Consider the following 23,338-nt stretch of genomic DNA (forward strand, 5'->3'; position numbering starts at 1 on the left):
TCTAGGTGATTCTTATCTGCTGGTCCTCAGACTGCATTTTGCATAGCGAGGCCCCAGAATAATGTCATTTTTTCACATTCCCATGTAAGTTTCAATCAGTTTTTCAGACAGATAAAGACACAATACTTAAACCCATAAACATTTCGCTAAGGTAGAAAATGCATTAATAATTTTTAGCCTGGCCCTGGCAGTTTCATACAATCAACAGCCTCCCTTGAGGGAAAATTCAGTAAATGCATTCTGAAGAATAGCTTTTTTTGCACATGACTATAATTGCTCCAAGTTCAGATCTCCCATATCTGTGGCTGTTTTTATTATAAACCCCTCGACGAAAACTGACAGAATAGGTCTCCTTACTGGAATCACAGCTGAAGTAAAGTTGAAAATGTTTCTTTAGAAACAGATCAGAAACTTACTAGACCCAAGTAGGAGACTGTTTATAATAACAAACCTTTATACTGTTTTATATCAGTTTTAATGGGAATAAAAGAGGGAATAAAAACAGCACGTATATTAGTGGTTTACATACCTGCCATGATGGCAAAAGTGATTGTAACTTGCATAAATAATACACTCAAGAGTATCCCATATTCCTCCTTGGTGACTACAGCAAGGCAATTTACAAAACAAAAAGTAACTATTCCCATTAAAGCAGACATCAAAAACTAGTTCTGAGAAAGAAGATGAAAGGAGCATTCTCCAACTCCTGGATACCAGGAAGCAGAGTTTTTCTGAATCAAAAACAAAGAAAAGCCCTAATTAAGAGCTCAAGGCCCCACCCCTCAGGGGTACATAGTTGGTTCATTCAGTTGCTTTTAACGAATTAATTATTTTAACATAGCAAATGATTTGGCTTTTTCTGTATCCAAAATTATAACTAAGGACATCAACACATTATAACACTCTTCATAAATGGAAATACCCTGAGAGAAATAATTACCAAAATCTACACAGGGATTTGTTACTAAAGTTTGTATAATTCATATTTAAAATCATTTCATAAAAATAACAACTGTTCCAGTCTTCCAAGTTGTTTTCCTTCTATGACAATCACTGAAGCAATCTCTTAAGATTCTTCACTGCTTGAATGTAGAAACTGCTTAGTAAAATTCTCCAGCTCATTTTCAAGTTGAACAGCTTTATTTCTAATTAAAAAATGAATAAAACACCAATCTAATTATCATAAAGGTCAATGAGAAAAATGCATTTTGTCTGATCTTTAAAAGAAAAACTCAGTATCCAACTGCTGCTACCATTTACCTGAGCTCAGATTCAACTATTATTCAACTATTACCCTTTTCAGGGTATTTATTATATGTGCTATTAATAGCTTTGTAATAAACATAGACCCCAGTGTCCAGGACCTAAAAAAAGTTACGTACACTGAGAAAAAGACAAAAGCTTTAATAAGAATAAGAAACACAACAGTGGAGTCGTATGATCTTACGTGGGAGTTATATCCTAAAGCCAGTACATAAACTCAAAGTCACAGTCATAACTGCCCACAAAAATTCCCTTTAAGTTAACCACAAAGTATAGAAGTGGTTTTATGTATATACAAAAATAAATGGCTTATGGGAAAGGGCCATGGTATACCAAAAATATTTTGTTTAAAGACTAGAATCATACTTGATGCAGCCCAAATGTCCTTAATATGAGAGGAACACTGCAACTAAATCTGAAAAAACACGGATTTCTGTCTCCCATTCTCATACTATGCCAGGGTACATATTTTTTATTTTTCTGTTTTGCTGAGTGCATATGGTTGAGGTAATATAAGTTAAATACACATATGCTATGAACTCCACTGCATATTTCTTCAGTCAGCTCTTCTGAAGTACTAGTTGAATTCTATCTGAATGGCTGAGCCTAACCTAGTAACAACAGAGATTCCAATTGTTTTTTTCTGTTAAAAAAAGGATTAATTAGCAGATCAAAATTATTCAAGTGGTTTTAGTAAAATGAGAAAAGACATTATAAATACCAGTAATCTACTTTATCATTTACGTTGTACTATAACCAGACGAAACACTATCTAAAAATCTACTGAAATAAAACTCCAGAGCGTAGTTTCACCAAATTTGAAGGGTGTATCTGGGAATGATCTAACTTAACATAGAAGCAATGAAACATGTGATAATCATTTGGGTGGGATGGGTGGGTGAGGGGAGGGTGATGATATCAAGTGACAGGCAATCGCCTTTTCCATAGATTCTGAAACTGAGGTGCAGTGAGAACGTGACTGCTCATCTTAAGACACCATGGGTAAGGCACTACTAAAAATGTTTTAAATATATGTCCCAAAATTCAGGTCTTAAGGACAGTCCCTTCAAACTGCAAACACTGGCTACTCAGCTACTCCTACATGGGCAATTGTATGCAGCGTAAGTCCTGGTAAGAGATGAAGTGATGCTTAATGAACATGCAGGTGGCGCAGCTAATAGCACAATGAACATGCAGGCAAGCCAGCTAACAGGCACAATGAACACGCAGGTGAGCCAGCTAACAGGCAAAATGAACATGCAGGTGAGCCAGCTAACAGGCACTAATGCTCAAAGTTAAAAACTGCCAAGAAGTATAGACCTCATGGTGACAGTTCCTTTCTTGTCCCAAAACGCAAAAATTTAGATCCAAAGAACCCATTAATAAACCACATTACATCAGAAAATCCATATTCTATCAGGAAATCTTATTTACTTTTTGCCTCAAATTTAAGTATACCCAATAGATCCTAATGAGAAAATAGCTATGGGTCCTGGATATACAGGACTAAAAACTCATACACTTTTAATTACAGAACTGCTCTGAAAACAGACTCATATATAGCCTAACAAGGAGTTACAAGTATAGATCTATAAAATTCCTTATAACTCAAAATGTCTATATGAGTCCAGGGATTTGTAATGAAGTAGTACTGTCCTTTTAAAGCCTATTATTTTTGTTGTCTCCTGTTGAAATTAGATTTCATGAAATTGCAAACATATGGAATTGAATTTGGAAAATTTAAATTTAAGCCAGCACAGAAAAAGTTTTAATACAATTTACTAGTGATAGCACACAATTATATTTTTTGTAAGGAGACCACCAATAAATGTTCATGTTATTGAGGAAAAAATGTTCAAATACCTTAAGAGCTTTGAATTATTTTGTATTTTCTCCAACTGATCTATTTCTTTGGATAATCTAGCAATTTCTTCTTCCAGATGTCTTTGAGTAATATCAACTTGTTGGCACAAGCGAGCAAAAGTGGTAGCCATCTCCCTTAAAAAAAACAATTTTTATCAGCAGTCATGAATGCCGTTTAAAAGGAGTAAGCTTTAATTTAATACTTATATAAAATGGTAACCACAAGTACTAAAAAGTAACTAAAACACAAGGTATCAAAGAACATAGCTAAGAATGTATGAAATGGTATGGCGCTTGTAAACCTAATACAAGTTTAATTTCATTTGGCCTCAAGACAAATATTCGAGAGGCAAGATTGATTACCTCAGTTACACAGTTTGAGTATGAGTAGTTTATAAAAAGGCAGAAGGTGGGTGTATTTCTTCAGAAGCATAATAAACCTTACTCTTGTCCCCTGCCTTGTAAAAATAAGAAATTACCAAGAAGAGGAAAGAAAAGAATTTCATGAATTGCTGTGGTGTAGGCAAAATTACTTTGAATCATAGCAAAATTCCACTGTGTTTCTAGAAGAAAAAGGTTATATTTAATTTGTGTGGTAGCAAATACATTAGCTTTGGCAAACATTATGTTTGTATTTTCAAAACTGGAAGCATGCCTGGTGTGTGAGTACCTCCTGAACATGACTGACTGACCTATTCATTTTTCTTTGCAACTGTTTTTCTGAGAGTCTTCATCTTTGCCCTGGTCTTCTTCCGCTCCATCTTCTTCCCCAATCCCCCTCCCCAAACCCCAATAATAGACAAATGAAGCATGTTTTGCTATTTTAATATTTTATTAAATTTTTAGTTAGTATATTTTAACTGAGTAATTACTTGGGCTTGCTTCCATTACACTGTAAAGTCCTCTAGGAAAGAAGATTAAGTTATCTTAAACTTTTTATTTCCCATAACCACTAGCAGAGTTGTCACATGGCAGGCAATTAATAAATGTTTAATGATCAAATAAATGGAAAGCAACATTTAACTGTGAGGAGCCCTGGTGGTGCAGTGCTCAAGCATTCGGCTGCTAACCGAAAGGTTGGTGGTTTTAAGCCACTAGCTACTTGGTGGGAGAAAGATGTGGTAGTCTGCTTCCCTAAAGAGTACAGCCTTGGAAACCCTATGGGGCAGTTCTACCTGTCCTATAGGGCTGCTATGAGTTGGAATCGATTCGAGGGCAACCGGTTTTTTATTTTTTTAATTACGTTTATTTTTACTTATGTGACCATCAGCTGATTTCGTTAGGAGATTCAGGTACCTTCGTTACAGAAAAGAATATTCCTTAAGATAAAATGAAAACTATCATAAAACAGGAGCTCACAAGATATTTGGTAAATGAACAAATGAGTGAACAAGTTTGACAGTTTCAAGTTTGTGGCCTCCTGGTTTCCATTCTCTACAGCTTTAACTTTCATCTAGTTTTGATCTTGTGTCTGAAACAGTTTAACTCATCTCTTCGTCATTCCTCTCTTCTTAAACCAAACCATTTTACACACCACACCACTGCCAGCTTATTTGTTCTAGAGGTAAGTGTTGATGCTGTCACTCCCAGGATTCCTAATAACCCACATCCCACTTCCTCAGGGTTCTGTCTTAAGTATATTCAAATGTATCCCTTTTATACACACATCTGCCACACTGGTATTTTCTCTTCATGTCTGTGAACACATCTTTTTCCCCCCACCCTCCTGCCTCAAGTTGGGCTGTTTTCTCTGCCTGGATTGTTCTGTGTGCTCAAATCTCGTGTGCTACCTCTCCTCCAGGAAACCTTTACTGATTCACTTTCCTTCAGGATTTAAGTAACTTCTTACAGCCTTACTTTATGAGATCACTTTATCTTCCTTTTATATTACTTACCACTTTTAACCCTGCAATATAATTACAATCCTGTATCACTGAAATTAAGCTCAGGGACTTTTCCAAACACAGAATATTTTGCCTTGACTTAGCTGGAGTTCTACATATTTTTAGTAGATCAATAAAACAATATTTAAGATGCATAAAAGCAAAACTAGGTGGAGCCAGTTATTTATTATAATAATAAAATCCTCTTGAGTTCTAAAAAATTGTACCTTTAAACTTACCTGGACAGTGAAAATAAATTACGGTCACCAAAAATTAGGAATCTGCCCACGGTCATGTGTTTTGAGCCCACTGGTTAACTGCTAAGATCAGTCTTTATAATTTAGAAACTACAATTATCTTAAGGGTAGGAACCTGAATTTTGAATAGGTCTGCTAAAGAAATATCTTTAGAAAACCCTCTGGAGTTCTTGGAAGGTCCTATCTACCAATTTGCACGTGTTCAAATCTAATCGAACGGGAGAGCAGGAAGAATAGTCATGAGGAAAGAGAGAGGGCAGAAGTGAGGATTCTGAGGTTTGGTGTTGTTCTATTTCGTCACTTTTGCGATAGTTACAAAATGTACTCATTTTGTGATGATTCTTTGAGGTGTATACTGATTTTTTTTTTTTTTATACATCCTACTTCAATAAAACTTTTTTTAAACAAAAGATAATCTTTCAACTTACTGCTGTACTTGATGGCTGCAGTTCGCACTTGTGAAGCTAACGATCATCTGCAGTTTTTCAGCTGCATAGTTCACAAACTGCTGCTTAAAGGCTCTCTCCTTGGCACGGGTGGTCCAGGTCAGCCGTTCATAAAGATACAAAGCTCCATACATACTTAATGAAACAGATATCAGCTTCCAGCCTATAGTTTTCCAAATCTGTAAGATAAAGTTACAGCTTACTTTGAGAAGGAAAAACACCACTTGGGAGATTATGTTGTTTTTAGTTGCTGTCAAATTGATTCTGACTCATGGCGACTCCACATGTGCAGAGTAGAGCTGCTCCACTGAGTTTTCAAGGGTGTGACCTTTTGAAGCAGATTGCCAGGCCTGTCTTCTGAGGCACCTCTGGGTGGGATCGAATAACCAACCTTTTGGCTAGTAGTCAAGTGCTTAACCATTTGTGCCACCCAAGGAGTCCTTGAGAGAGTCTACTAAAAGGGATTTTAGGAACTACATCAGCTCCCTACCGATCTTTGAGTCAAATCCATTCTGTGAGAAAATCTGAGGTTACTGGAAATCAATCAGGCTGAAAAGCCCAACTGATTTAGGCATAAATATTAGGGAGGAATTTTTATAACCTGCCAGACACTTGGTATCAATGTATCTCAAAATGGATAAAGGCCTGCTAATATATGTATTTTTTTAAGGACAGAGATTTAAAAAACCAAAACAAGTAAATCTATGCTGTTAATAATACAAAATACTCTCATATATTAGAATAACTACTAAAAAAAAAAAGTTTTTGATATTTACGGCAGAGCTTCCTAACATGGACTTAAAGATTTGTCAACAAATTCATCCCCTTGTTATTCCAATGTACAAATATAATTTCTGTGTGTGCTGTGACGTGAAAATTGTTAGGAAGCATTATTTTAAGGACAAGCTATATTTTTTATTTTTTAAATGTAAGATTAGACTTATGAAACTCTTTGCAATTTGTTATTTTGAACCTATAAATATATCACTTCATAGATCCTGGAAATAGAAGTAAATGTACCTGTTTTTCATGATCTCAAAGACAGCTTTGCAAAAATTTCAGTTTTAGTTATACCAGAAAAGAACGTTTCTTACCACTCCTCCAACAACAACGATGCCCACAGAAGTTCTAGATGTAAGAGAAGCTAATCCTGTTATTAAGGTGACCATGAGCTCTTCCTGTGATGCGTTATCTGGCACGGCTGGATTGGTAGGAGCAGTGGGAGTAGAAGCTAAAGATCTAGGGAGCTGATGAGGTTGGGGAAAAATATTACCGTTAAACAACTACAAATCAGTTATATTTATATTCTATTGTATTTCTTTTAAAATTACAGTAGCAAATCTGTGAGAAATTACCCCAAATATTACTGTAAATATATGAAGAAAATAAAATTGGGTCTGAAAATTATTTTCTATGACATGGGCAAAAGATATTACGAAGAATAATGAATTTTCTTTACAATGGAGTCTACCTATAACAGCTGGCCCTCGGACTCTTGAGAGGAACTGAAACTGTACTTTTGAAAAAAGTCACACCAAAAACATAATACTTAGAAACAAAAAACAAGGAAAACAAATAGGACTTCAAAATAAAAACCTTTTACACCTCATTAAGAAAATCATATGCGACCTAGTTTGTTTAAAATAGGCTAACACAATTACAAATGCAGGAATAGCAGAGGACAAAAATTAGATAATTGGGACCTCATAAAAACTAAACACTAATACTTACCAAAAAACTTTATCAAAGGAGTAAAAAGACAACCTATGGACCTGGAAAAAAATCTTTATAAATGACATATCCAATAAGGGTCTAATCTCTAAAATATACTGAAAACTTCAACAACTTAATGGCAAAAAGACATAACAGCCCAATTAAAAAAATGGGCAAAAGATATGAACAGACACTTCACCAAAGAGGACGTTCAAGTGGCCAACAAACACATGAAAAGATGTTCAAAATCATTAGTCATTAGAGAGATGCAGATCAAAACTATAATGAGATACCATCTCACCCCCACTAAAATGGCACTGAAACTGACAACAACAAAACAGATAACAAATGTGGGGGAGGATGCGGGGATACTGGAACCCTTATCCTTTGCTGGTGAGACAGTAAAACCATTACGGAAAACAGTATGGCACTTCCTCAAGAAACTAGAAATGGAACTACCTATGACCCAGCAATCCCACTCCTAGGTATACACCCCAGAGACCTGGCAGAAGTGACATGAACAGACATACATGCACACCTATGTTCAGGGCAGCATTATTCACAATTGCAAAAAAAATGGAAACAGCGTAAGTGTCCTTCAGTGGATGAATGCCCATTGCCACTGAGTCGAATTCCAACTCGCAGTAACCCTACAGGACAGAGTAAATCTGCCCTACAGGGTTTCCAGGGCTGTAAATCTTTGCAAAAACAGACTGCTGCATCTCTCCCTGCAGAGTGGTTGGTGGGTTCAATCCACCGACCTTCCAGTTAGCAGGCAAACACTTAACTACTGCGCTACCAGGCTCCTCTCCAGTGGAAGAATAGATAAGCATAATGTGGTACATACATACAATGGAATACTACCCAACCATAATGAATAATAATGAGTCCAGGAAACATAACATGGATGGATTTGGAGGGCATAATGCTAAGTGAGATAAGTCAATCACATAAGGACAAATACTATATGATCTCACTGTTATAAGAAAAAAGAATATATATATACATACATATATATATATACACACACACACACACACACAGAGACCAATGTTCGCTGGTGGTTACCATGGAAGAGTGGGAAGGAGGAGGAATCACTCTTTAGACTGTAGATACTTGTTTTTTGGTGATGGGAAAGTAGCACAGACTGTGGGTGTAATGAACACAGCCGGACCTAAGTAAACAATATCAGTCACTAAGAATCGCACATGAGAAAAAGATGTTTGTGCTAAAGAATAACCCGTTGCTGCTGAATTGATTCTGAGTCCTAAAGACCCTATAGGACAGTAGAACTGCACGATATGATCTCCAAGACTGTAAATCTTTACAGAAGCAGATTGCCACATCTTTCTCTCACAGAGCAAGTGGTGGGTTTTAACTGCCAACCTTTCAGTTAGAGCCAAGCACTTAACCACTACACCATCAGGGCCCCTGCTAAAGAATATGACATATATAACTTGCCAACAACACCAACGATAACCAAAAAACGAGTATATGGTCACATATGTGGGTACATAGGCATATATGTACATGAGTAGGTACAGGTGAGGATCGATATGTATGTGTACATACAGATATGTGTGTGCACACATATATATTCAAAGAGGACACAGTTACAGATACTTCTAAGACATAATCAAACACCTTGCAAGAATGGTTTTCTGGTTTTAAAGGCTTAGGACCTTAGTCTAATGGGACAACTCAATCAATTGGCACCACAAATCTCATGTTCTGCATCCTAGTGAAGTGAGAGCGTCTGGAGTCTTAAAAGCTTGTAAGTGGCCATCTAAGATACAGCTATTGGTCTCTACTCATCAGGAGCAAAAAAAGAAGAAAACCAAAGTCTCAGAGAAGAAACTAGTCTACAGGGCTTATAGCCTACATTAGCCATGGCCTCGTCTAACCTGAAACCAGAAGAACTGGATGGTGCCCAGCTACCACTACCAACCGTTCTGGCCAGGGCCACGATAGATGGACCCTGATTGAATGAGAGGAAAACATGGAACAGAACTCAGTTTCTTAAAAAGACCAGACTTAATGGACCAGCTGAGAGTAGAGGACTCCCTGAGACTACTGGCCAGACATACTCTAAAGCTTGAACAGAAACTATCCCCTCTGGTTACCTTTTAGTGAAATAAACAGAGTAGCATACAATATAAAGGGTATTATCCAAGAGTACAGTGCTCCATTAAAAACCCATCTATGAGACCAAAATATCAACAATGACTCTAAAGCAAAGATGAGAAGATAAGGGGACAGGAAACTAGAGTACTAGAAATGGAAAAACCAGAACACAATTAAAGAGAATGTTCGCACGTTGTGAAAAATCTAATTAATGTCACTGAACAACTTGTGTAGAAATTGTCAAATGGGAACCTAACTGGTTGTGTAAACGTTCACCAAAAACACAATAAAACATTATTTAAAAAAAAGAAAATTAAAAGACAAGACACACACTTGAAGAAAATATCTGCAAATCATATATCTGGTAAGTGACGAAATCCTACAACTCAATAATAAGACAAATTAACTCAGTTGAAAAATGGGCAAAATATCTGAATAGACATTTCACCATAGAAGATATGTGAATGGCTAAGAAACACATGAAATGATGTTCAATATCCTTGGTCATTAGGAAAACGCAAATCAAAACCACAATGGAATACCACTTCATGCACACACTACAATCAAGAAGACAGAAAATAAGTGATGGCGAGAATGTGGAGAAACTGGAACCTTCATATATTGGTGGTGGTTCTTCAGAAAGACAAATATGGAGTTACAATATGACCCAGAGATTTCACTCCTGGGTATATATATACCCAAGATAAATGAAAACATACATCTGCATAAAAACTTGTACATGATAGTTCATGGCAGCATTATTCATAATAGCCAAAAAATGAAAACCCAATGCTCATTAATAAATGGATAAATTAAATGTTATATACATACAATGGAATGTTACTCAGCCATAAAAAGGAATGAAGTGCTGATTCATGCTATACAGCACTGATATACTGTAATGATAAACCTTTAAAACATATTGTATGATTCCAGTTATATGAAATATCCAGAAAGGGCAAACAGACAGCAACAGAGCCAGATTGGTGGTGGGTTTGGGGATGGAAACAACTACAAAAGGACATGAGATAAAGGATCCTTTTAAAGGGGTGAAAGAAATGTTCTAAAACTGGATTGTGGTGGTGGTTTTACAATTCTATACATTTTCTGAAAATCACTGAATTGATAAATACGATTAAGTTTTTTTTTTTTTTAAATAGAATGCTTACATTTACTCTAGCCTTTTTGAAGCCTGAAAACAAAACCTCTTAAGATAAAACTCTTAAAATCAAAACCAGTTTAAAAAATTAATGCCAAAATCATCTATAACGGTACTGATAAAAACTTTAGGACCAGCTTTCCCTTATCCATAGTATACCTGAGAAATAGCTTTATGAAATAGATATTATCTCATAAATCGGCAGATTAGGTAAAGCTAGTTCTGTTAGAGAAAATCATATAAGCAAAATAAGAAAGGAAATTCTCAACACACCTGAAAGATAGGCTCTGATAACCCCAGAAGCACCCTCTGAGCATTTGTAGGACCCAAGAAACGATGAACAAGAGACGACCAGCCCAGGGAAAAATGAAATACAATATCCTCTTGAAAATCTGAACATAACTTGTGGCAATTTAGGTCATAGCTGAGATCAAATTTCTTGCAAGGGATTAGTGTATGTAGTTTATTCTGTACACCAGTTGGAAGTAATGGCTTCAAATTTTCTAGAAAAAACAAAAATATGGTATTTGTTTCAAAAAACAGTAGTAAATAATGTTTTGCCTTCTATAAAACATACAAAGGAAAATAAATCCTTGACCAAAGAGAGGGTGAAAAAAACTATACATGACATTATGGACATAAATATTACCAATAATCTCCTGCTGAGATTGAAGGATAGAGGCATTAACTTCACTGGTGCACCGATCAGCCAGGTTTCTTCCCATACCATCTTCTATGTGCTTATTTAACTCCTGTTAACAATGGTAAATGTCCATATTATCTTTTCTCCAGAAAGTACTGCAGATTTTATACACTTTAAAAACAAAGTAAATGTTAAAATGATCTCATTCATGAAAGGATAACTGTTCTGTGTGCTTTCATATACAAGATAGCTTACATTTATTAAAGAGTGTACAAAAGATGTAATAGTTTAATTCTGTACCAAAGACACTAAACAGCCCACACCACTAAGTAAGAGTATAGGGCAAGGTGACGAAGCTGTCTCTGAATAATTGTTAACTAAAATTCAACTTACATTTTTATATACTTTTAACACACTTGGAGTAGGATGAAACTCAGAACAAAATTCATCAACCAAAACAGAGAGTCGACAAATTTCATCTGTCATTGCACAAGAAACCTGAAAATATTAAAAAATCAGAGGCCATGAATTAATAAGCAAGATTAACAACTAGTGAAAAAAAAAGAAAAAACAAAAACAAAAAACCTTAAAGTACTCCTCTATGGTAATAAAAAAAAAAACTATGGTAATAGGTATAAGTTTTTTAGCATTACCAAAAAATACTTTCAGTCCTGTATGTTTTAATAAATTATTATTTTTTTTACCTTGTTTGCCACCTCCTCTGTAACCTCCCGGATTTTTTTCTTAACATCCAGTGTTAAAAGGTTCATCTGGTTTTGAATAAAGTCCAATCTATCAATTTGGTCTTCCCTCTCTTCCATTGAATACACTCTATTATAATATGAGAGTAATTAATATTCAGGGTATATTAAAGTCCCAGAGCAATTAAGCAAGGGCATTAATTTATGTATTGAACCACCCCTTAGCATGACACAAGAAAAAAGAAATCTCATATTTCAACATCTAAAAGGGTTCAAATATTTCATTTATAAAATACTTTATAGATGATTGGGTATAAACTATTTTGTCCTTCTGTCCATGTGGCACCTCAACGCCATAAGAGATTCATAAAGATTCTAAGTCTCCAAACACTTCACAGACATGAACAGTCAAAACAGAGCTCAATACTGTCTTAATTTAAACAAGCCATCAATAAATGGCAGCCTGCAAGCGAAATACAGCCTGCTGCTGATTTTTCTTAAAAGTTTCTTGGAATATAACAATACCCATCCATTTACCTATAGCTGTTTTCACTCTGAAGCCCTGGTGGCGCCATGGTTAAGAGCTTGGCTGCTAACCAAGAGGTCTACAGTTCAAACCCACCAGCCACTCCTTGGAAACTCTTTGGGGCAATTCTACTCTGTCCTATAGAGTTGCTAGGAGTTGGAATTGACTTGATGGCAACGGGTTTGGTTTGCTGGCTTTCACTCTACAACTGCACAGCTGAGCAGTTAAACAAAAAAGACAGTATGAGGCACAAGTCTAAAATAACTACTATCTGGTCCTTTATAGAAGGTGATGCCTGCATGTCATCACAGGAAAACAAAGACCTGAGGTCCTTTTAAAAACATACTTAACTAAAAGTTCCCAAGATATTATGATTATACACACTATTTTTAGTTCATATCTTCTTTGTGCCATATTTAGTTCAATGCTCTATATTTTTAAAATTAATAATATTAAGGTCAATATGATGGATCCAATATTTGTTTGGACTACTACAGTAAAGCACCTGAGCTGGAAGGGGCTTCAATGGCAACATCATCTCACATATTAACAGGCTACACAGACGCCCCTCACAGGAGCTGAGATTAGACTCTGGGTTCTCACCCTTGTGTCTTACAGGCTGACAGTTCTCTACTTTTGTACATAATTTATTCCTGAGAAAATGCCAAAAATGAAGCAAGAGATAGAAGGGTTGAGCAGAGTTCTGTTCCCAGCTAATGAAATACATTTAAAACTCCCTATCGTACCTCACCTTGGATGCAATTTTGGATGCTTTGTATCTTTGTTCCACTGGCTTAAATCCACTGAAGGTCCAATGGAGGCTTAGTATCACTTTTGTCACCTCTAATAACATCCCGATCTTTGTTTCAACTTTATCAAATTTGGGAGAACTACACTTTCATTAAAGTATTGACACTTTTATGCATTTATTTCTATTCTTTATAATGTATTAAGTGGAATAAAACAGAGCAGTGCAGTATGACAAATAGGTTAATGCCTACCAAACTGCCATTCTGGCTAGCAGGTAGAATCACCAGCCAATAAACAAAAACTGACAATTGGCATAAAGAAGTGATTTCAGGTTGTTGGTGTATGTATATATGAAAGAATGGGTAGTAAGCTGAATATAAAAAAGAAAACGATCACCGTTTTGGACTTAAGCATAAAATTCTGCTTGAAAAAATGGTTCCTCCACTGCTTTAAAAAATCTCGAATTCACTAAACATTTTAAAATCACAATTCATATGTGGGTATACTGCGTTCCAGGGAAGGTGCTGGTTTGTTCAACATTAAAGAATAAATATTTATTTGCAGTTTCAAACATTTCAAAAACATGCAAGTTAATAAATATTTCAAATTTTTAAAAAATATGCAAGTAGGCATCAGGTAAACCCACAAGGTTGGTTTTAGTGTGAAAAGTATTTGTAACAAGTTAAAACTTTAGTCTTAGGAATTCACACTGACACAAAAAAACTAACATTTTTATGTTGCAACAAAGTAAACGCATACCTTTTCTCTGCGGCTGCCACGTTTACTGAATCCATTATGTCTTTCACAGTATCTAGTATCTGTTTAGCTCTGATAGTGTGCTGTTCAAACTTTGTTTTCACTGCTGACTGCGAGATACACTCCTGCGAGGGGCCCAAGCCATAACACATTACTGTAATTCCATCCCAACATTTTCAGGAATTTAAACACAAAACCTTGCTGTTTGTAACTTTTCAAGGAAAACAAAACTACGAATGCAAAATAAATACATGGCAAACACAACGTAAAATTACAAAAGTTAAATGAAAGTACAAGGATACAGAAAAAGTTTTTACAGCAAGTTCATAGCTTTGTGTATTTCTACACAGTAATGTGCAATGGTTCTGTTGGCTCTAACATTAAAACAAAACAACAGGGCACAGTTTTCAATGTTAAAAAATGCTTCCCCATTAGAATTATTAGTTTTACCTGGATTATCTTTAATCTGTCCATTTTGATTTTTCTAACACTTTGCAACAGATAACCTAATAAAGTTCTTAATTGAGTTGTGAAACAGAATTATTAAAAAACAGTTGAGTCACTGTGATGATTTATATAAGGTTACTAAAAGGGACTTCTACAGATAAAACTTGAACAATTTAAAAAATAATCTAACAACAAACAACCTAAGTGATAGTTTAAATCATTTCAAGTATCTGCTACAGTTATTTCCAAGATAATCCTATTACTGTTATTGGGATACCTACCAGGTGTGCACACAGGCCTAACGCCTAACGCCCTATCTCACTTGTTTCACGTTTAAGCTAACTACAGCTCATAACACATTAATAGGGAGTAAAAATCAATTTAGTGTTTCATGACCAGTAGTTTTAAAACAAAAAATGTGAGAATGTATCATATATAGTGATAAATACATTTAGTTTGTAAAATTTGTTTCAGATTTTAACAGATGTACATACCAATTGCTATATAAATATATATATTTAACAGTGAGTAAATTTAACCATCAAAAGCTTGCCAAAATTATTATATTAAAATTGGTCTCATTTCATTTTTACTTCCTAGAAAGTCAAATTCTGTAATAACTACAAATGTTTACAGAGAAATGCTACCTGGTCTTTGGACAACCTAGGAAATACCAGGCTGGGTCACATCAACATCAGTAACCATGCTATATGTTTTGTAGATCTTCTTGGGCTTTTTTTTCTATGATAAATTTAAAATTGGGCTATACCCCAACCCTCTGAGGTTTCTAGGAAACCATCTTCTTGAACCTCTTTATATATTTAGCTAGTACAAATTGTGGTAATTACTTCCTGAAGTTAATTATTCTACCTCCTTTGTCAAAATAAATAGCTTTCAAGCTGTAAAAGGCATTCACTGAATATTCTAGTATATTTGTTACCCTAAAACCACTAGTATTTTATACTTTACTCAGTGTGCTACAATGAAACCTGTGAGAGCCAGAACTCGAGGGACTGCCTTGTTCTTCCAGGTCTCACGAATTTTCCGCCTTTGACAGGGTACAGTCTTACCACTTTTCTGTTGCTCTTGTGGAAAATACTTTCATTTTCCTTCTCTGACAGGTTTCTGCCTTTACACAGGTTCCAGCTTTCACAGGTTTTACTCTATTTAGAACTCATGCTTGTCCTTCATTCTCTAAGACGATTATATGCTCACTTCACTCAGACAGAAAGAAGACTTTTAATCTCTTTTGCCATTTTAGCTGCCCTCTTCAGTACTTTGGTTGAGGTACAGAAAACAAAATAGATTCATCTCTTTAGTTATGGAGCACATGAGAGTAATGTATTTACGCAACAGTTTATAACAACTTGTTAATCCTTTCTTGCACCTTAATTCAGAGTCCATTAGTTTTTTTGTTATTTAGCCTGACTTTTGTCCATGATGAAGTAAAGTTCATTTATAAATCACTTATTTTCACTAATCCTAAAGAGAGTAGTGGTAGGAAGTTACAACATTCCTGTTCTGTACCTGTCTAAAGCAAAAACAAAGCATTCCTGGATGGTTCTTCCTTCTTTAAAAATACCAAAAACTACCCCAAATTAAATATTTAAAATGTAATCTGCTTATTTTTAATGATCAATACAAAGCTTTAATTTTATTTGAAATAACTGTGCTTCATAAATGTAAAAAATTAATATCCACAAAAAATAAAGGCATAAAAATAAAATTTTTAAAAAAGAAATAAGGTTAAAAGAAATTCTATATTCCTCGATGAAGCAGATCTAGATATCAGCAATGAAGATCCAAATTCATAGATAACAGCACAGTGTTAGAGCTAGACGAGACAGAAAAAGAAAAATCTCCAAAAGTTATTAGGCAACATAAAAGCTACTCCTTTATTAAAAAATGTATAATGATGAATAAGGATAGAGAATAAAACAATCTTCTTCCAATTGAAAGGTATCCCAAACTGATGTTCCCACTGATCTGAAGAATATTAATAGGCACGCTGCAAAAAAAATACTCTCAAGTAAGTATGGGAATTGCTAAATTAAACAGTTTCTTTACTGAATTATTTTTCAGAGCCTTTAATATACATAAATATACTAATATGTTTATGAATTTCCAGTTTTTTCAAAAATTGCTGAGCAATGACAGCGTTCACTGTCTCCATTACAACCATATCACTAAATACATCAGGACTTGTGTCCTAAGCACAGGGACATTTTCCAACACAACCAAGATAGAATAGCCACGTTCAGAATATTTACCATTGAGACAATACTATTACCTAACACAGTTCACATCCAAGTTTCACTAATTCTTCCAGAAGATCCTTTACAACAAATCTATTCACATTTTAATGAAAAGAATTCTTTTATACCTCTACTGTGAGCCAAAGATTTGGGCTAAGAAATCTGGACTTCTAACTTGCCTTTAAAATATATGCCTGCCCAAATACAGTAAGAAAAAATATTAATAGTAACATTGCTTTTCCTTGGTTGATTATACCAAATTTAATTTCCAAGCCTGGCTTAACTTAGTCCTGTAAATGTCCTTTCAAATCAAATAAATCTGAGGAAGCCCAGGATAAAAATCAGATTGCTTGATAAAAATGATGAATTTGACATAAAGTTTTTCTTTTCACAAAATCCAGCTCATAAGGCTACAAAAACAAATGAATTTCAAAAATAGAGAATGTATATAAAAGCCATATTCTGTGATCGCAATGCAATGAAACAAAGAAATTAATGACCAAAAATTAATGATTAAAATAATTTGAATTTTAAAAACTCTGCCTTAAAAAAATGGCAAAAACAAAGATTAATCAAAAAACACTGAAAACCTACTGGATACCAAAACTCATGGGTTATGCCCAAAGCTGCACTCAAAATTCACAGCCTTTAAATCCTCTCGTAAAGAACAAAAAGCAAAGAACTTAAAAAAAAAAAAAAAAGAATAGATGGAAACTATGTTAAAGAGTAACAGAAACTGAGTAAAAATTTAAAAAGTGGTATTTGTCAATTGATAAGTGTTCAAAGAATGTAAATATAGGAGGGATAAAAGACAGAGATTTTTTAAATGAGCACAATTTCACGCTGCTAAATTATAACCACTGCACCACCAGGACTCCAAATTATAAATTCTCAGAAATGCACCAGTTTCTAAGAAATCATAAATTACCAAAACTGACTGAAGAAGTAGCAAATCTCAGATAAATGCTTTGGAAAAAAGACATCAAATAATCACCAAAAACTGCTCTGTCCCTTTATAATACATCCAGACACAGAATTTTTTTGCCTACTTGATTATTTTACATAAATTTGAATAATTCTTAGCTGATTCTTATTTTAGATATATCATAGTTTTATTTCAGCAAAATTTTCAAACTCTAAATAAAGCCTGATATTCTCCATGATTTTATGTAAAACTGTTATACATAAGCAATTTTTTTCGATACATGATTTTTAGAATTCCAAATAAACTTTTACAATAAAAATACCTAACTGCCAAGTTTTCTCTAAAACCATTTTAAAAGGATAGTTCCAAAGTCTGCCTGATTACTGCAGTCACCTGGAGAGCTGTTAATATAGATTCCTGGGCCCCGCCAGGAGATATCCTGGGAACGCAAAAGGTGCACCATGAGCCAATGTGAAAGGGATACAAACATTTTAATGTTTACCAAATCAGTGTATGATTTGGTAGGAGAAATCAATGATAAACACCCATGAACAAATACAAAGTTAAGCTTGATAAATAAGGAAAGACAAGGAAAATAGAACACTAAAACCTCTCCCCATATATTTTCCCCATGGATGAAGTAACTGGTAAGATTCGAGAGAGCATCAATTCTCTCAAAAAGCAAAAGGGAAAGAAAATAGACAACAACTGTCTTTAAGTAACTGGCACTTCATGCATCCTTCAGTTTGTCTGGAGAGAAGAGGACACGCACTGATACTCCAGAGGCCTCTGAACCATCAGAACGATCTTACCAAGACAGCTGGTAGTTGGTTTTCTTTCTTTCTCCAACACTTCGTCTTATCTGCCGAATGATCCTTCTCTCTCATACCATCTGCCTCAGTCTGCATAATGGTCTTTCTCCCTCTCCCCAAATTAAAAAGAATAGTGACCAAATGTTTACTTAAAAAAAATCTGGCAAGTATATTCAACATGCATATCCCTCCTGTCAAGGCAGTTACTACATATATAGAGGAATAATTACAGATGGCAGTTTCTTCAGTTCTAAGTCTTTTACGTTTCATTCGTGAAAGAGGGGGAGGGGAAGGATATGGAAACTAAAGACAGCTAGATTAAAAAAGATTAAAATAACAGTATGGAAGGTAAACATCTAAAGAGCTTTTCAGTCGAAGGTAGAATGGGTTTTAATGTCTATGAATAAAGCATCTACACCGCAGCATACGGAATGATCCTCCCTGCTCAGTTCTGGAAGACAGCTTCCTGGCCAACTGACTGGAAGAGATCCATATTTATGCCTATTCCCAAGAAAGGTGATCCAACCAAATGTGGAAATTACAGAGCAATATCATTAATATCACATGCAAGCAAAATTCTGCTGAAGATCATTCAAAAACGGCTGAAGCAGTGTAGCGAAAGGGAACTTCCAGAAATTCAGGCCGGTTTCAGAAGAGGATGTAGAACCAGGGATATCATTGCTGATGTCAGATGGATCCTGGCTGAAAGCAGGGAATACCAGAAGGATGTTTACCTGTGTTTCAGTGACTATGCAAAGACATTACACTGTGTGGATCATAACAAATTATGGATAATATTGCAAAGAATAGAAATTACAGAAGTCTGAAGTGCGCTCATGTGGAACCTGTACACAGAGACCAAGAGGCAGTCGTTCAACGAGAACAACGGGATAATGCATGGTTTAAAATCAGGAAAGGTGTACGTCAGGGTTGTACCCTTTCACTATATTTATTCAATCTGTATGCGAAGCAAATAATCTGAGAAGCTGGTTTATATGAAGAACACGGCATCAGGATTGGAGGAAGACTCATTAACAACCTGCATTATGCAGATGACACAACCTTGCTTGTTGAAAGTGAAGAGGACCTGGAGCACTTGCTGATGAAGATCAAAGACCACAGCCTTCAGCATGGGTTACATCTCAACATAAAGATAACGAAAATTCTCACAACTAGACCAATAAGCAATATCATGATAAATGGAGAAAACACTGAAGCTGTCAAGGATTTCATTTTACTTGGATTCATGATCAACACCCACAGAAAGCATGCAAAAAATCAAATGACATATTGCAGTGGGCAAATCTGCTGCAAGAGACCTCTTTAAAGTATTAAAAAGCAGAGATGTACCGTTAGGACCAGGCCATGGTATTTTCAATTGCCTCATACTTAAGCAAAAGCTGGATAATAAATAACGAAGATGGAAAAATTGGTGCCTTTGAATTATGGTGTCAGTGAAGAATATATAATACACTGCCAGAAAAACAAACAAATCTGTCTTGGAAGAAGTACAGCCAAAATGCTCCTTAGAAGCAAGGATGAGGACACTTCATATCACGTACTTTGGCTATGTTATCAGGAGGGGCCAGTCCCTGGAAAAGGACATCACGCTTGGTAAAGTAAAGGGTCAATGAAAAAGAGGAAGACCCTAACAAGATGGATTGACATGGTGGCTGCACAATGGGCTCAAACATAGCAACGACTCTGAGGATGGCACAGGACCAGGTAGTGTTTTGTTCTGTTGTACACAGGGTTGCTATGAGTTAGAACCAACTCGAAAGCACCTGACAACACCACCACTCAATTCTGCACACATTCAGTTTTTCATGTGCTTCAGCAGTTTTCTTCAAAATTCCTGAAGTACAAGAGCTATATGTTATTTTCATATTCATTAATTTGTTCAAAACACACGGTACAAAGTGTAAAGAACGAGCAAGTCCCAACACAACTCAGGCATGCAATAAACTTATCAAATGACATTAACTGTGTTCTATATATTGCTATAAATAGTACGGTAAAAAGAAAAAGGGATGATCTTCACTTTGCTCTACTATCTGTTCCAGCAGCAATTATTTTTGTTTGCTCTTGTCCAAAATTATCAAATACAGAAAATTTCACTCATCATTGTACAGCATAAGAAATACTGGGAAATAGTTTCTCATTTAAGTATAAATACATACGGAAAAAGAGTAAAGAAGAAATTACAATCTTTAATTCTCAGTTTTTATGGACTGTCTATTTTGCAGGGACTTCCATTCTTCAAATTTTCTTTGTTTCACTTGCTGTGTGTATCAGTGACTACACTAAATAACAGCAAAGGTTACTGACAAGATAACAGTTGACAAACATAATGAAAACAGAGTAGATCACGATCACTCTCCAACTAATCACAGTTTTATATAAACCAATACACTTGAAATTCCTACCTCAAAGGTTTGTTCAAAATTCTGAAACTCCTGTAACCTTGCCTGAAATCCTTCAGCAAGTGCCCCACCTGTAATGCATAGGCAAAGATTTTAAAACCTTGTATAGTAAGACAAGATATCTAGCATGCTGATTTTTTTCTAGCCTATTACTGTTTTTTTATTACTGTTGTAGTAGGCTGTTGAGTCTACACCTAAAAGGGAAACCTATAATTAATACATACCACCTTCTGGCATCCCCTGTGCTTTGTGCTTTCTAGCACTAAGAACTTCTTTGGCTGAAACAAAGAAGATACGGTTCTTTGCTTGTAGAGGGTCCACAACTTTGAGCTCCTCCACCAAGAAATTCAGACACCTTTCCATGTGCTGTCTGCGCACCTACCAAGAAAAGTAGAGCATTAACAGAGTTCTGATAATTTCAACAAATATAAGAGTTACAAGCAACAACTACGGGTCTACACTATACTCCACTTGTAGTCATAGTATAGTAAGTATAGTAAGTCATAGTATAGTAAGAGCTCCCAAGAAATTCTAATAAATGAAGTTGGATACTTATTAACCGGAAATCTCTTTCTATTAACCTAAATCAAGTATTCTTTCTTTGAACATTTATTTAAAATTCTGACATTCAAATATTACACAACCATTATAAAATATAAACAAATACTATTGCTTAGTGGCATGAGAAAAAGTACCCAATTCTGTATAAGGATGTACATGATTACACTGAAAAAAAAAAACAAATTGCATGTAATAAAACAGTACTGGCAGGGTAGTAAGTGGTAGTATTTTTTGTACTCTTTTTTTTCCAAATTTTCTATAATGAAGCTATCGTCACCTTTGGCTATAATTACCTTTGAGTGAGTGCTGTGATAAATTTGCTAGAATAAAGGTATTTTTACTTTTAAAATCAGAATTAAAATGGTATATTTTTCTTAAAAACATTGGGAATAAGGCTGGGGAGATTGCATTAGTTAGGGATTAAAGTTGCAATATCAGGTTTAAGATTAACACTTACATATCAGTTAGGTGTAAAGAGAAGCTTGCCAGAGTTTAGTTCTAGCCTTTAGCGTTAAGGCTACTATAAGCTATCTCTACGTTAAAATTTAGGAAAGTAAAGCTAAATAGGAATGAGGACCCATTTGGAGAAGAACCATCTGTAGATGGTATTTCCTAATTCTCTGATGATTCAATGAGACTTCTATTTGAAAAGGTTATGATCAGAAAACAAGAGTTAATAATAGCATAGAGAACTTTATATTTAGCACAATTACAATTTGCGGAAAAATGAATGATGGCAAATACTCTTAACATGCAAACAGTGATGGGATAATGTAGTTTTTTTTTTAATGTATTTGTTTTTTAAATTATCTACAATAAACACATACTACTGTTAGTGTCAGAAAAAGCTGTCTTATTAAGCAAATTAAATAAATACTATTTATAGACCATATGACAGATACTTTTCAAAAAAGAATTTCTACAACAAAGTGGCTAAAACAAAAAACAAAACAAAGCAAAATTCCAAGTGTTGGTGAGGATGTCAATCAACTGAAACTGTCAATCTGTGGGTGGGAGTATAAACTGGTACAAGCACCTTAGAAGAGGCTTTGGCTGTGTCTACTAAAATTGAACGTATTCTTAACCTATAATACATATACACCCACAGTTTATTGACCTTTCCATTACTGACACTTTGGGCCAGAAAACCTTTGTTTACGATGTTGTCCTGTGCACTGCAGGATGGGCAGCAGCATCCCTGACTTATGACCACTAGATGCCAATAGCACATGTCCCCAGTTATGACAACCAAAAATGTCTTCAGACATTGCTAAATACACCCAGAGTCAAAAGTGACTCTCTCCCACTGAAAACCACTCGTGCACGCCCAAAAGAAAGGTATACATATGCGTACCAAAGACATGTACAATCATGTACACAGCAGCATTTTTCATTACAGCTAAAACCAGGAACTTTTAACCACACGCTCATCACTATCAGCATGAATAAACAAACTGTGGTATATTCACACAGTGGGGTGCTACACAGCAACAAGAACACACCACAACAACATGGAAGAATATCACAAGCATAATGTTGAGATAAAGAAAGCAGACACAAAGTAGATACTGTATGACTCCATTAGTCATGCCTCAGTATCCACGAGGGATTGGTTCCAGTACTTCCACGGATAACCAAAGTCAGAGGATGCTCAACTCCCTTACATAAAATGGCACAGTATTTGCATATAACCAATACACATCCTCTGGTATACTTTAAATCATCTCTAAACCAAAAAGATCCCAATACACTTCACACTTAATGCTCTCTCAGTCTCTGCAAGCACTTTATCAGAACCAGAGAGACGACTTTTGCTGTTGTAGGCACAGCA

At 35.3% G+C, this 23,338-nt stretch overlaps 1 protein-coding gene across 2 annotated transcripts in view; it reads right to left on the reverse strand.

Moving 5' to 3' along the window:
- Positions 1-848: 848 nt before the first annotated feature.
- MFN1 (mitofusin 1) overlaps positions 849-23,338 on the reverse strand; it is a 40,086-nt gene continuing 17,596 nt past the window's right edge. For both annotated transcript variants that reach the window (XM_049882046.1, XM_049882054.1), the window contains 11 exons: positions 21,171-21,324; positions 20,950-21,017; positions 14,088-14,209; positions 12,056-12,182; positions 11,745-11,849; positions 11,358-11,460; positions 10,982-11,211; positions 6,807-6,959; positions 5,695-5,891; positions 3,127-3,261; positions 849-1,145 (listed from right to left, as the gene is read on the reverse strand). In XM_049882046.1, the coding sequence (XP_049738003.1) occupies positions 1,067-1,145; positions 3,127-3,261; positions 5,695-5,891; positions 6,807-6,959; positions 10,982-11,211; positions 11,358-11,460; positions 11,745-11,849; positions 12,056-12,182; positions 14,088-14,209; positions 20,950-21,017; positions 21,171-21,324 (1,473 nt within the window). In that variant the 3' untranslated portion in view covers positions 849-1,066. The remainder of the gene's footprint in view (positions 1,146-3,126; positions 3,262-5,694; positions 5,892-6,806; positions 6,960-10,981; positions 11,212-11,357; positions 11,461-11,744; positions 11,850-12,055; positions 12,183-14,087; positions 14,210-20,949; positions 21,018-21,170; positions 21,325-23,338) is intronic.

Source organism: Elephas maximus, chromosome 1 (genome assembly GCF_024166365.1).
Source record: "Elephas maximus indicus isolate mEleMax1 chromosome 1, mEleMax1 primary haplotype, whole genome shotgun sequence".
In the NCBI taxonomy this organism is placed as follows: domain Eukaryota; kingdom Metazoa; phylum Chordata; class Mammalia; order Proboscidea; family Elephantidae; genus Elephas; species Elephas maximus.